The sequence below is a fragment of the Lontra canadensis genome, unplaced genomic scaffold (assembly GCF_010015895.1).
Source record: "Lontra canadensis isolate GAN:19392208 unplaced genomic scaffold, GSC_riverotter_1.0 scaffold65, whole genome shotgun sequence".
Classification (NCBI taxonomy): Eukaryota; Metazoa; Chordata; class Mammalia; order Carnivora; family Mustelidae; genus Lontra; species Lontra canadensis.
This window is the reverse complement of record NW_022631059.1, coordinates 1664117-1679243: the sequence shown is the minus strand read 5'-3', so window position 1 is coordinate 1679243 and position 15127 is coordinate 1664117. Positions and strand designations below refer to the sequence as shown.

The 15127-nt window shown below is 58.9% G+C and overlaps 1 protein-coding gene across 1 annotated transcript in view; it reads right to left on the bottom strand.

The window, feature by feature from the left end:
* Window positions 1-5968: 5968 nt before the first annotated feature.
* The window catches only part of TAF4 (TATA-box binding protein associated factor 4), a 72665-nt gene continuing 63506 nt past the window's right edge, over window positions 5969-15127 (bottom strand). Inside the window, exon 17 of the mRNA XM_032878709.1 lies at window positions 5969-6874. Within this exon, the coding sequence (XP_032734600.1) occupies window positions 6707-6874 (168 nt within the window). The 3' untranslated portion in view covers window positions 5969-6706. The remainder of the gene's footprint in view (window positions 6875-15127) is intronic.

The following is a 15127-nucleotide window of genomic DNA, read 5'->3' as shown; positions in this document are numbered from 1 at the left end:
GGGGCAGGGGGAGCCTTTGCTGGATTCTGGGGTCCTTCCTTCACACCTTCTGCCTGGAGGTAGGTTGGAGGTATCCGAAGAGCTCCGTCAACACGGCTGCACACTCGCGTGCCCTGACAATGTGCCAGTTGCTGTCCACAGTGTCCACAGTGTCCACAGTATTCCTGGTGTAGAGACCTACCCCCACTCCACCGCGGCCTACCCAGGCCAGGCTCACAGGCCGCCCCGCTGCACACCAGCTCAGGGGACTGGCTGGCTCTGGGCTCCAAACCCAAGGCGCCTGCCCAGTTCCCACCCTTCAGGAGGTGCGGACCGACCCCACGCTCACAGCAGGGGGACTGGATCAGGGTTGGCAAGGATGCGACGCGGTGGGGGAGCGTGAGGCATGCCATCGGCCAAGGATGTGAGCAACGCACCTGAGCCCTGCCATCACCCCTGGTGCCCCCACTGGCACACAGCCCCTCGCCCCTGCCCACCAGCCCGCCAGACCAGGGACCTGCACCCGGGCCCCGGGCTGTGCAATGCCCACAGTGAATCAGCCTCTCTGATCACCCCAGGAGGGACTTGGTCCCGGGAGCAGCAGTCAGGGCTCTCCAGTTCCCCTACAAGCCACTGTGGGGTTTGGGTGGGGTGGGGGTCATGCTGCTACTGTCCCCGAGTCAGACCTGGGGTAACAGAGGGTAGGAGGTCATCTTTGTCCAGAGGACGACAGGTGCTTTCCGTTTTACTCTCACTCATTTTTGCATCTTGGCGGTATTTCTGATTTTCGGCAATGGCACAAGATTACCGCGTCCCACATGCTGAGTCCTAACGCTCGTGCGCACCCGTGAAACCGTCTGGGGTCACCCCGTGTCTCCTCGGCCTCTCGGCAGGCCCCCAGGCCCCAGGCGACCCCTGCTGGCTTCCAGGCTGCAGGGACACTGCGCTTCCGAACCCCCCACCCCCCACCCCCACCCCGACCCCGTCAGGGTGTCGCGGTCTGCGGGCTTCTCGCACTCATGCAGGGACTCAGCAGGTGCCCCTGGCTGTATGCGGTGCAGACCCAGGTAGCCGCTCGCCCGCCCTCGGGCAGCTGTAGGGCTTCTCCAGCTCCTCACCGTCCCACACAAAGCTGCTGCGAACATGGCCGTCCACATCTTGGCGGGGACATCTTCCACTTCTTGGGGACAAGCGTCCAGGAGTGCGTGGATGGGCAAGACAGTGGACAGGCTGGCACATGCCACACTTTTCCAAAAAAAGGCCCGGGCTGCACGACCTCCAGCCCGGGGCTCCGGGTGCGCCCCAACTAGCGGAGCGTGCTGGCGTCTTACTGTGGCTCCTGAGTTCCAAATAAGCACAGGAAACTTGTTCCCACCGTCCTCTCCCGACGCGCCCAGAGGAGACTGCCCGCGCCATCCGAGTGCACCCTGCCATGGGCTCGCCCGCCCGCCCCCTCCCCCCAGGACACTTCTCCCAGCCCGAGCCCTGTCTGGCCTCCTCCGGGGACTGTGCCTTGGCCACACCCGCCAGCCCCTTGGAAAGGCGCCCGGCATGTGCAAGTGCTCGTTGACACCTGCTGAATACATATGTTTTTAAAGACAGGTGCGTGTCCGTTCTCCTCAAAAATAGAGACTTTCTGGCAACCAGGACAAAGCCTGAGGAAGAGGCAGTTTGATTCTTGGAAAACAGGTGTGATTTGTCTCTTAAGCAGAAGGACTACGTTGCTGGGGCTGGTCTTCCCTGGGCATGCGTGGCCCAGCTGTGGCCCAGAACGGCCCAGAGGAAGGGAGGGGCTGGCAGCCCGTGGCTGGAAAGTCCCCTGCGGACTGTGGTCTAACTGCCCGGCCTCCCCCATGACAGCGCACACTGCACGCAGGATCCGGAGGCCCCAGTGGGTCCCAACGCTGCTCGGACACACCAGAGACCAAGACAGGTGCCTTGCCACCCGGCTGTGTGCGCCAGGCAGGGTCGGGCTAGGGGCAAGCCGGGTCCTGATGCGGGGATGGGTGAAGAGGCTAGGTAGACCTTTTTATCTATTTATTTAAGACAAAACTTATATTTAAAGACCACAGTCTGATAAAAGGAAAAACTAGTTAACACTCAACTAGTTCACCAGCGACCACAGGTGATCTCAAGGCGACCACGAGTCGCCACCAACCCCAAGACACGCACACTCCTCTCGTGGGCTCCTCTCGTGTGGCCCCAGATCCCATGGGGCCAGGCGACCTGCCCGGGGGGAGCCCAGGTCCGGCCCGGAGGCGTCCAAAGCCAGAGTCGTTTCCCCAGGTTTCACTGCGGACCTTCTCCATCTGCTGCCACGCAGACCTTACCTGTCAGCCCGTCTACACTCACACACCCGCGTGACCGCCACCCAGACGGAGACAGAACGCTCCTGTCAGCTCCAAGAGTCCCGAGGCCCTCCCACCAGCCCCCGGGGCAGCCACACGGACTCCCACCGCCCCTGGGAAGCGTCCTGTCTTGAGCGTCCTGCAGCTGGAACCGGGGCTGGGCTCGTGTCTGGAGCTTTCTCCGGGTTCTTCAGAGACCCACCTACGTTACTGAGCGGCCGCGCAGCCTCGCTGCTTTTCGTCCCCAGTCATATTCCACCGACAAGCCCTCGACGGCGCGTCTGCAGCCGCCACCGGACGGACAGGTGGGCTGTTCCCACTTCGGGCCGCCGGTGACAAGCGCCACCTCGAACGCTCCCGTCGGCCCCGGTGGACAAAGCCTGTCTCGAGGAGCTGCGCCAGCGGGAGATGCGGGGTCACAGGGTAGACACGCGCTTCCCTTTCTTCAAAGCGCAGCAGGTCCCCGAAGTGGCCAGCCCGCCCGGAACGGCCAGCGGCGTGGGAGCGCCCGCTCCTCTCTGTCCCTCGGGGTCCCCGCGGCGGGTGGGCGGCGGGCTCGCCCCACGGCTTTCACCTCCGTGTCTCTGCTGACCCGTCACGACGGGCAGCCTTGGCACCCGCTCACTGGCCACCTGCAGGCCTGCCACACGTTTCTGCTGAGGTGATTCTTGCTCTCCTGCGCCTGTGGGTTCTGTTGGGTTCACCTCCCGGCCTGGGGCTTCCCCTCCACGCTTCCGGGCATCTCCAGCGGAGCACAGACTTCGAGTGCACTTGGCCACCCTGTTCTTTCTGGGCTGTGCCTGCCCAGGCCAAGGTCGTAAACGTCTTCTCTGACGCTTTCTGCTATGAGCTCAGGACTGTCCCTCGCACTCTCAGGCCTCTGATCCGCCTCCCACTAATCCGTGCGTGTGAACACGGGGGCAACACTCACTGTCCTCCCACAGGCCACCCAGCCACACAAGCAGCTATCCTGCCTTCGCCACTCTGGTCTCTATCTGACGCCCCATGGCCGTAACACCCAGATCCGCCGCCTTCACTGGTCACACCCGCCCTCGCACCAATGCCACACCGACTCGAGGACACGGCTTTACAGGACGTCTCGCAATCCGGGGGTGTGGACGTTCCACGTGTGCTCTGTCCTACACGCCTGGGATCGGACCGCCAAGGTCAGCGGAAGCCCTGCTGGACGCAAGCGGGGCGGCCGGGACCAGTCTGCACACACGGCGCGAGCTCCACGCAGAGCTTCTCGCTCCTCCAGTCGCAGCCGAAGGGTCTCCCGTGTCGTTGCTGACATAGTCCGAGGTACCCCAGCGTTCCCGGTCCCATCGTGCATGACCCGTTTTCACTTTCTGGCCGCTGGCTGCCGAGATCACAGCTCATTCTGGCTACTGACCCCGCTCCCTGCAATTTCACAAGATTCAGACCCGTTTCGGGAACATGCGTGTGGATTCTTCCGGACTTTCCAGGCACAAGGACGTCATCTGTGATTTCTTTCTTTGCCTTTTTGCTTCCCAAACTTCATGAAACTTCCTGCCTTACTTCTCGTTCCTGCCCGACTGCGAACAGCGCTCTGGGGAACGGCGCGGGGAGAGCAGACGTCCTGGCCCACACCACCCAGCCCTCGACCTCGCAGCCCATCCAAGCTCCCACAGCGGACGCCGGGCAGCTAACTGCACAGCAGGTAACTGTCCCCCGAGGGGAAAACAAGGACAAACCCGTGCGCCTGCCGTGCAGGGCCTCCTGCCCACGTCAGAGGCTGCGCCTTGGCTGCGAATGTCCGCGGCAGAGCAACGGGACCCAGGAGGACGTGCGAGAAGCTGACACTGAGTCGGTCACACCTGCAGAAATCCAAGTCCGACTGTCCTCTATCCACTGACCTGATTTTTTTCGGGCTGAGAACGTCGCAAGAGACAGCGTCGTCTGGTTAGCAAGTGCAAGTGGGATCTAATCACGGATAATCACGGAATTACCCCAGGCCTCTCACGTGGGCGGAGCCTCCAACCCTCGAGTGGGGGGGCTTCCCACAGGGGCTCGGGCCTGTCGGCCTGTGACGGTTGAGTGTAACCCCCTACAAGAGGTCTGTGCAGTGCCAGCCCCTGGCACCTCAGAACTTGACCTGATTTCGAGACGGGGTCATTATGGAAGTCAAGTTAAAATGAGGTCACCGCCAGCAGCCTACTCCGGTGTGACCTGTGTCCTGGAGTTTGCAAGGGGGAAATTCAGACACAAAGACAGATGCACAGAGAGAAAACACCACGAAAACTCGGAGGGAATGTCCAAGATGGCAGCCACCAGCAGCAGCCGGGGGAGAAGCCCAGAAGAGACACCCCACGGTCTCGGAGGGCACTGACCCTGCCGAGCCCCGACCTCAGACTTCTGACCTCCGGAAGGGGGACACGGGCCTCTACTGCTGAAGCCCCCCAGTCCGTGGTGCATCCAGGAGCCCCAAAGACGCGGGCACAGGCTCCCGAACGAGAGTGGTGTTTGCCAGCGTAACGTGCAAGGCAGCCCTCGTGCTGCTGGGTATCGTCCAACTAGTTAAAGTCAGTGTGGAAACCCCAAGCCCAGCAGGCCAACGACAGGCGACCTACAGCGCTAGAGAGGCAGGGTGCTGGCCTGCCCCGATGGGAGAAGCCAGAGGAGGTGGGGCCTCCCGGAGACCCTGTCTGTCTCCATCACCGTGGGTCCACCCCAGGCCGGGGCCATCGAATCGCCCCGCAAGGCTCGCCAGAACGCGTGTCCATGTGTGGACCCCCTGGGGTCTTACCTTGCCTCTCTCCGGGGTGCCCCGGCTGCGTGGGCAGGTACCCCGGCATCCCTGTGTCCGAGGCAGGGTGACCCAGACGACCCGAGCATGTGGGGAGCAAGCTCAGTTTTGGGCCCTCGGATGCCACTCATGCCAGGCCTCACCCTGCGTCACGGAGGTCCTGTCCTTGGAGGTGAGGTCGTTTCTACATGAGTCACCGGGATTTCGATACGGATTCTAACAAGCGGTTCATAAACAAAGACCTCAGGGGAACCAGAGCTGAGCCTCTGATGGAATCTAACCCTGGAAAACCGGGAAAAACAGCCAAAACGGGTACAGATAAATTTGTTTTTAATAAAGGAGTTAATTTTCTTTCAATCCTATATAAAACAATAGCAATTAAAAACTTCATTTTTGAAAGTAAAATATTTACATATGAACAAGTAACTGTGCAAAATTTACATGAAAAAATGGAAAGACAGGGATTTCCTAAAAGACGAAATAAAAGGTGTAACAGTTTGGGGGTGTAAAAATACTGATCCGCGTTCGGTTCACACTCGCGCGAAGTCCGGTCTGGCGTGAGGATTCACACGGAGAAGCCAAAGTATTTACAGTCATAAAAGTACTATCAATAGACAATTTAATACAATAACCTCTGAAAATATAAAGAACCAATTAGTATATTTGTAATAAAAAAATAGGTACAAAGAAGGGGCTTTGCTCTGGACATCTGTAAAGTTGGCCCACAGCTTGCTTACAGTCTCTTAGCAAAATAATTATAGTTTACATAGCCATCTTCATGTTATGTGCCAAAAATTATGTACAATTACTGACAAAATACACCAACCATTTTTCAACACTTGATTCACACTGAGAAACAGTCTTTTGATGATTCTTCTCAACTTTGATTTTATTTCATCTAAGTTTCCACTTTTAGCTAAAAAACACAGTGCAAGTAAAATATATTTATGCTGAAAAGGTTTTCATTTCTTTTAACTTTACAGCTTTACAAACTCGAGCAAATAAAACGCGTCTGTACAGATGCCGACCGCACATTCGGAAAGAGCCACCGCGGCCGCCCCGGAGCAGAGAGGGACCACGCTCCGGGCGAGCGCGACCAGCTCCGTGCTCCTCGGGGACTCTGGCGAGGGAGGGGACAGGGACATAAATAGTCTAAAAAATCAGTTTGCTTTGCCAACTGACTAATACAAAAATAAAATAAATGAAATGAGGTCATTGCTGTAGACACACACCTACGCAATAAGTTGGGTTGAATAAAACAAAATGCACAAATAATGTAGAAACCGCTACGAGGTGACAGAGGGCAGCTAATTATTTGCTAAACGATTCCATCAGTTTTTAGATATGGCTTGTTTGGCAAGAAGGCCACTCAAAGATGAGTTAAGAGTTAACTGTCCGTTCAGAGCGCCCACGGCCTCTGTTCTCGGTTACAGAAACGTGTCTTCTTCCGAACTGAAGAGCAGACTTAGAAACGGGAATATAAAACTGTTTTGTTGTAAAGAGGTGGCTGTTTTTTAAACAATATCCCATTTGCTTGTTACAAAAGGCGTCATCTGCAAATATATAAAAACGTGCCAGGCGTCTCCGTCTGCGGCGCCGCGCCCGCCCCATGCTACTTGAGGAGTGCCTTGTAGAGCAGCAGTGAATGGCTTGTCTCACGCTCATTCTCTAAACAAAATATGAGGTCCCTGAGGTTGACCCGCGTGATCCTTTGTCGCGTGAACTGTCTGGGGGTTCCAACGCCGGAGCCGCCTGGGACCGCGGAGCCTGGGCCTGACCCCTGGTGGCAAGAAAGGAGAAGACAGCCGGGTTAGTGGTGCACACAGGTGGGCGCGACCCACAGCGCTGGAAGGGCGGGTCAGAGCCGGGCGCTGGCCCCAGGACTGCACACACCTGGGGCCACTCACATTTCCCTACAGGTGTCCCAAGGAACCCTGGTGCTGGAGGAAGCCAGGCCTGCTCCTTGAGCTGGAGTGCTTTACGAGTGCCTAATGGGGAGGGGGTGCGAGCAGAGGGACACGTTTCCAGCTGGACAGGCAGGACCAATGCCACACCTGGGCCCAGTGGTGTCATCCCCGCTTTGCTGACAAAGGAACATTCCCAACGCCATAAAGTCTAAACTCCTGGACGGGGCAGGCTGGTGGTCAGCCGGCTGGCACGCTGGGCTGCCCTGATCCCCAGGCTGGTCTGAGTGAGACCCCGTCTGCTGTCTCCAGGCTAAAAGCAGCGCTTTGGTTCAGGGCCTGCCCCGCTGGGGGAAAGGCCGAGTTTCTGCAAGTCTCTGACACCCGCTTGTGGCACGGAGTCGCCGGGGCCGGTTTTCCTGGAAGCATCGTGGCCGCATCCATCGGACACTCCGGGGCTCAAACCACACGCCTGGAGGGCGCTCGTCTTCCGCTGGGAATGAAGACTGTCTGCATTCTGATGGTTGACGCTGCTCATGTATGTTTCGGGAGCAAACATGACCACGGCATGTTCACAGCCGCCGCGAGTTCACAGAGGCGGGAGGACCGAGTTCTCAGCCCTGCCCAGACCGGGCCGCAGTTCCGGGAGCCGGCCAGCAGGTGGCAGGCGAGGACCACAGCACCCGCCGGCCGCCCGCGCTCCGGCACCCGGTCGCCACCGCCTGAGCCCCGTCCACCAGGCTGGGCACGGCCGCTCCGTCCCTGTGCACGCACGGCTTCCACCTCAACCGCCCTCCTTGCCCCTTCAGACGCCCACCCCCACCAAGATCCCCCCAGCGTACTCCTGCGGGGGCGGCTCTTCCTCGTTTCAAAGAGCGATTCCAGTTTTCTCAGCGAGTCCACAACAGCCCCAACGCGTTTGGTGCAAGAGCCAGCAGGGCCTGTGACGAACACGACATCCGCGGGGGGTGGGGGGACGGCAGGAGCGCGGCGGCCGTCCAGGCCGCACACCACAGGGAGAGGCCGGTTTCCGGAAGGAAAGCGACACGCGACGGCGGCCTTCCCTCCCCACCCCGGGGCCTACGCTGCGGCCGACCTCGAGGCTCCCGGGGGCTGGTGCGGCCACACGGAGAGCAAGTTAACAGATGCGAAAAGTCAGAAATGGAGACAGATAAGCCTTCACTGTAACAGACCGCAGGAATCAAAACTGTGGCAGAGCTTTCTGGTTCTGACGGGCGTGTGTCCGGCCCAGGCAGGCTCTGAAGGTCAGCGAGAAACTGGAGCTTCTCGTGCTTCTGCGCGGTTCCACAAAAAGCCCACGTTCCAAGATATCCTACGTGACAGTCAGAGCACGTCTAACGGCGGGACGGGCCCTGCGGTGGCCCTGAGCCGCAGAGGCAGCCAAGCCCACACCCCGGCCCAGAAGACAGAACACTCTGCCGGGCCCGGGCCAGCGTCGGGTGTGGGAGGCAGCTCTGGGGGCGGCGGTGGAGGCCGTGGTGGAGGCGGCGGTGGACAGGACCACGCCCGCCAGCAGCCGCACCCATCGAGGGCTGTTCGGTTCCCTGCTTCTGCGGGCACCAGGGCTACAAACAGAACAACGTCGGACAGGGTGCTGATGCCCACGACACGTCTCCTCCCTGGCAAATGGAGCCTCCCTGACACGGGACCACCAGCAAGACGGCCAAGGGAAGCTATTTCTTCTGAAGGCAGCCCTGCCACGGTCAAAACGGCTCCCTCCATCCGACAGTCAATAAACACCTGATGTAAAACCAAACGGAAAGAAAAAACCCCCTTCGTCCCAATCCCACCTGGCTGGCGGGATCAAGCTCACTCGGGAGCCCATCGCTGCGCAGACACGGCGCCGCCACGGCTCCAAGAGCAGGAACCCCCAGGCCCTCAGCCGAGGCGGCGCTCAAGGCTGCTCCTGCGCCCCCAGGGCCAGCTGGACCCCAGCCACCCAGGCGGACCTGCCCGAGGGCCCGACAGAACCGAACAGCACAGGCTCCAACTCGCCTGCCCTCGCGATGGCGTGGTTCCCAAACTCGTTTCCACCCAGCTCTACGCCCCTTCTGCCCAGAGCACAGAGCACACCTGAGCAGACGGGAGGACCAGCGGCCGCGGTAAACACTCCAGTACTCGGCTGAGGAGGACGCACTCGCTCACAGGGTAAGGACAGCACGTTGCCACCAAGTCACGCCGGCAGCGCCCTCCCCCTCCCCAGAAACAACCCAGAACAAGGAGGGCAAGTCTACGCAGACATGACTCCATCCGCATACTGTGAGGACGAGAGCACCTGCTCCGAAGCCCCCCAAGGGAGCAGAACTGGCCTGTCTCTGCAGCGCCCCATGGAGCCCAGATCGGGGGGAAGCCCGTGAGGAGCCACGGTCCAGCAAAACCCGGCCCAGAATGGCTTCTGGGTGCCACCCGCCCCCCAGTCTGAGCGCCCCGAGCACAGACATGGACGGGCGCGGGCAGAGTCCTCGGAACACAGAGCCCCTGACAAGAGCCGTCTGAAAACCAGGTATGGAAAGGGAAAGAAGTAAAGGGGCATTTGGGGTCCCATGAAACAGAACTTCACATCAGAGGACACAGGATCCTTTGGTTACAACACACGACCTTCCACGCCCCCACCCACCGACCTCTGCGTTAGTAAAGTGCTTCTCATCTCACTGCCGTGATTCCCCCACCCACCTCTTGTGAGGATGGTGCCACCCCTTGGCAGAGTCCCCCGGAAGGCCTTGGTGCAGGGTCTGACCAACACAACCAACACGAACAAAAACCCAGCTAGGCTACCCGACTTTCCAGCTGTGGCAGAAGAGGGCAGCCAGACCGCGAGTCTTACGAGACGCCCAACCACCAGGAAAACGCACGAGAGGGAGATTAGCAAATCCATAAAGAATCACCACAAAAGTCAGAAAACGGAACCCACACACATCCAAGACAAACCCCGTCTGGGAACACAAGAACACGAAGACAGCATGTTCAACGACAAAACACGTACTCGAGCGTGTGAGGACAGAAAACCGCACCAAAACCTGAAATAGTGACACAGAAGGAGATTAAGAATCAGGGGCACACTCAGTGCGGCGTCCGACTCCCGGATTTGGCTCAGGCTGTGATCTCGGGACCGTGAGACAGAGCCCCGCACCGGCTCCGAGCAGTCTGCTTTCCGGACGCTCTCTCCCTCTCCCTCGCCCCTCCTTCCCCACTCACACGTGCTCTCTCTCTAAAATAAACAAAACAAGGGCGCCTGGGTTGCTCAGTGGGTTAAAGCCTCTGCCTTCGGCTCAGGTCATGATCTCAGGGTCCTGGGATCGAGCCCCGCATCGGGCTCTGCTCAGCAGGAACCCTGCTTCTGATCTCTCTCTCTGCCTGCCTCTCTGCCTGCTTGTGATCTCTGTCAAATAAATAAACAAAATCTTTTAAAAAAATAAATAAATAAAAAATAAAATAAAATAAACAAAATCTTAAAAACAGACAGAAATAAGAGTTGACTGAATGCAAGAAAACAAAGAAAGAAAACAAAATCATGTCAGAAATGAGTAAAGTTAACTGCGAGGCACCAAGCAGGGAAACAGTGAAGCAAGGCGGGCCAGCGAGGGGCACACACACCTCCAGGCCCGGGGAAGGCCCGCACTGCCTGATCAGAGCCTCGGAAGGAGGAAAACAGACTCGGGAGCAAGAGAGACACTGAAACCAGAACCCGAAAGAACATTCTGGGAAACAGAGACTGAAACCTGCATCCTATCAACTCTGACGCTTCCTCAACGGAACTACTACTTTTCAAAGGGACAGACGAGGCCTCCAGGTAAAGAGAAAATAAGATACAAAGGGAAGAGAATCGGCCTGGCATCAGCCGTTCAAAACCAACTTACAAAGCAAGGAAACCACGGACAAGCAGTCGCAGAACGACTGGAAGAAAGTGCAAACCGAGGATTTTATGTCCAGCCAAACTGTCCTCCCCATCAAAGCCCCAGAACCGTCTTCCACATACAAACGTCAGGGGACCCTGCACCAAGGCCTTCCTGGGGACTCTGCCGTGGGATGGGCACCAATCACGCAAGAGGTGGGTGGGGGAACCACGGCAACGCCACGGGAGACGTGCTTACAAACGCAGAGGTCGGGGGGGAAGGTCATGTGTTGTAACCAGGAAGCAGAGAGCCAGGGAAAAGACCACATGGGATAGGCTCACCAGCGGCCATGAGGCAGTGGCTGGACCCCAGGACCCACAGGAACCAAGAAGCTGAACAGTTAAGTGAAAACCAAGGGACAGAAGACGTTTAATAAGGTTTACGTGCAAAAATAACCCAAATATAATTCTAAACCTTCCTAAAAACAAAAAATGTTAACTCAAGAGCAAAGAACATACCCTTTAGAGGAAGACAATCACAGCAAACATTAAAAATACACATAATTATAAAAATATCATGAAAGAGAAAAAACCAAGCATGTTGGTCGTTATCAGTAAAGGTGAACGGGCTTCATTCGTTCATCTATTCAAAGAAAATCTTTTCTGTTCAGCTCAGAAAACAAGACTGAGCGTGTGCTGCAGACAGAAGACGTGGCTACCACCAGGAGGGGGGGACAGAGGTTTTCTAGGACAGAGTCAGAGAGAGCGGCACGATGGTCCGAACTCAGGACACAGAACTCAAGCCCACTGGACAAACGGGTATTTTCTTAACGGTGAGAGTGACAGCTCACAGAACATGTGACACGCAGGAACACGCAGGAACACGCAGGCACCAGAGAACACACACACCCAGCCCCTCGCTGCAAAGCAGGAGCTGCAGGAGATAAAGACAGAAACACACTAACAATGGAGGCTTCGGATCGCCGCACCCAAGACAAAACACATCGAATCAACAAAAATAAGCCAGGAGACCGGACAGCGGTCAGCAGAATCAGCAGGGTACGTGTTGCGGAAACCCATGAAGCTCTCTACCCTACCGTGAGAATACGCCAGCTCTGAGGCACCACGGCACGGTCACAAACACGCACGACCCAGGATGCCATCACACGGGCGAGACCAGACACTAGGACCGCACGTGGTAGAGCCGACATAGGGAGGCCCCTGCTGCACGGCTAGCGACGCACGAGGCCGTCCAGAGGGGGCTGCCCGTGCGCCTCGCGTCCCCCCAGCAGCCCCCCAGCCGTGCAGACACGCTCGTGCACGCAGCTACCGAACCCGGCACAGTCTGCACACGGGGCGGAGGTCGACCAGCCGCAGCACGCGGGCTGCTATAGGACAGAGCCCGGAGGGTCCTTCTGAAAGGAGGTGGAGTTCCGGAGTACGTCAGTGACAAGAAAGCGTGCGGAGCGGCCTGCACACGGCCCTTCGAGGAGGGTAAAAGGGGGCGGACAAAAACGCAGGTGGTGCGCGGACTGAACCCGGGCCGCAGGGGAGGGGGCGGGAGCGGCAAGGACGGCGCTCGGTGTCCGCAGCTCTGCTCCCTAGAACCTCAAGGCCCCAAAATCGAACTACAGTGAACCAGATGCGGGGAGTCGGCACGCGACCCGAACGGCAACGGAAGCGCCTGCGCGTACTGACCCGCGCTACGGAGCAGCAGCGCCAGCGGGGGGCGGCGGAAACCCAGCCGCCGCAGGAGCTCCAGTGCAGGGCGCTCGCGTGGCTGGCGGGAACGCCACGTGGCCCGGCGCCTCGGAAGGCAGCTTGGAAGGCCGCGTCTGCCACACCGAGCGTCCCTACAGCTGCGCCCGTGACTGCCGAAACGTGGAAGCGACCGAGGCGTCCTTCAGCCGGCGACGGACAGACACACCGGGGTCCATCCCGACACGGGACCGGATTCAGGGCGGACGAGAGAGATGCGCTCTCGAGCCGCAGAAGCCGGGGAGGGAGCCCACCCGGGCCGGCCGCACGCCCTGTGATTCCAGCCCTGTGACCTTCTGGAAAAGGCACATGGACAGAGACGTAGAGACCAGTGGTCACAGGGTAGCTGGAGGTGGGGTGAGGACGGGGGGGGGATGGGGAGGTGGAGACCAGCTCCTGGCGCCCAGGGGTCCACTCCGTGTGATGCGATGAAGCCGGAAGCAGGTCCGGATGCGTCTGTCTCGACCCGCAGAGTGCACGGCGCCCACAGTGACCCGAGGGTGACCTCGGACTTGGGGTGATGACGGCGTGTCCGTGTGAGCTCATCCTTGTACGACCTGCACCGCTCGGGGAGGTCGTGCGTCGGGGGTGGGGGTGGGGCAGCGGGCACGCGGGGAATCTATGTACCTTCCCCGGGTTGGGCTGTGAACCTAAAGCTGCTCTAAAGCATGAAAATCCATCGTAATTGTAAAAAATTAAATTCTGAAAAACAATCAGATAAGGTCTTGTTGACAGTCCGTCACTCTGATAACTCGTACTGGAGAGAGCTGAGCGAGGGCTACACAGAAACGCTCTAGTACGTCCCTAACTTTTCCACAAGTCTTAAATTAGTTCAAGATAAACAATTTTTTTAAAAAGGAAATACTCCTAAACTAAAAAAAAGGACAAGGAATGGAGCACTACCTCTGGTGACGAAAGGCACAAGTGTCCCCCTGAATTCCAAAAACAGGCAAAAGCAACAACGTACGAAAGAACTCCCCAGAACGGTCTCTGGCGACCTGCTTCTTCCCACTGTGCCGCTCAGGTCCCCGTGCTCCACTGCCAGCTGCTGCCTCGCGCCCGGCTCTCCCTGCGGGTCTGGAAGCTTTTCCTACTCCTTAGCACGTACTGCGGACACATCTTAACACCCGAGTCAAAGTTAATCAATATGCTTTTCCCATCTGCCTCCCGCCCCTCCCAGCACCGGGACCCCAGCAGCCAAAGTGGCTGGGGAGCTGGTCGTGCTGAGCGGACGACTGGACGCGCTGCACATGGTGGGAACTTGCGTTCTCACGGAGAAGGACTCATCAGCAAGGACTCCATCAGCAGACCGGAGTCAGGGCACCGGCAGGAGCGCAGAGGCTGCGTCGGAGACATGGAGGGCAGATGCGCGCGTGCACACCTGAACTTGCGTGAACGCCCCTGGGCCAGGAAACCGGGAGCCCCACAGCATCCGGCCCACACACAGCTCAGACCCCGGCCTCCACACACCAGCCCCCTGCCCCCGAAGGGAACCAGGGCTCCTGGCAGAGTGCTGGGGGCAGGGAAGCACCAGAGGCTCCGGGACGCCACTCATGCCGCTAAGAGCGCGATGCTTCAAGAGCGAGGGAGACGTTTCAAAAGGATATAGAAACCAGCTTGAAGGAGCTTTCACTGCCCAAATCTAGAAATAACGAGAGTATTGATTACAACCCACCAAATACAACAGGTGTCCACGGTCCCTGCCACGGTGCCGAGCAAACAAACGAGCAGACGGATGAAGGGAGGAGGGGGAGCTCTGCGTGCGCAGGAGACAACTAGCAGGAGCAGAAGGGCCCACGGACACACCGGCACACTGGCCCCTGTGATGGTGGCGGTGGGCGTGGGCGGCCGTTGGCACTGGGTGCTGAGGCTGGTGGAGGACAGGGGCAGCCTCTGCGGGATCCTGGAGCATGTCCTCCCCAAGTGCCGACACGCGCTGACGGAACCAAGGGGACGACGCTGGGGACCGTGGCTGAGCAGACTGCACCCGGGGCCATGGCGCAGGTCAACAGGAAGGTCCCCACACGCGGGCCACCTGAGGTGATGGGCTCCACAGAGGACCCGTCGTGAGGGAGGCATCTCTGCCCGTCACCGGACTCAGAGTGAAGGTCACCTATGCACGCAATCCCGTCCCCTTCAGCACTGCCCAGAGCAGGACATCCAGAACAGAACTGCATGGTGTGCCTGCCGGTGCCCCACATGGAGCCGGAGATGCTGCTGGGCTGTGGGCAAGGTGGGAGCAGGTGGGAGGACGGGCAGCCTTGCGCCTGGGAGGCTGTGTGGCCCCGTGCCCAACAGTGCCCAACAGCGCCCCTCAGCGCCTCCCAGCGCCGGCCCCTGGGGGTGCAGGGCATCCATCCCAGGGAGACTGCGTATGTACATACGTGCAGCACACACACATACGCACATGAGACACCGTGAGGGCTGCAGGCAACGCAACCTCCAGAAGTTAAACTGAGTTCTGTGTGCCACTCCCACAACTTTCCTGTAGGTTGAAGCTATTCTCAGTGGGGAAAAA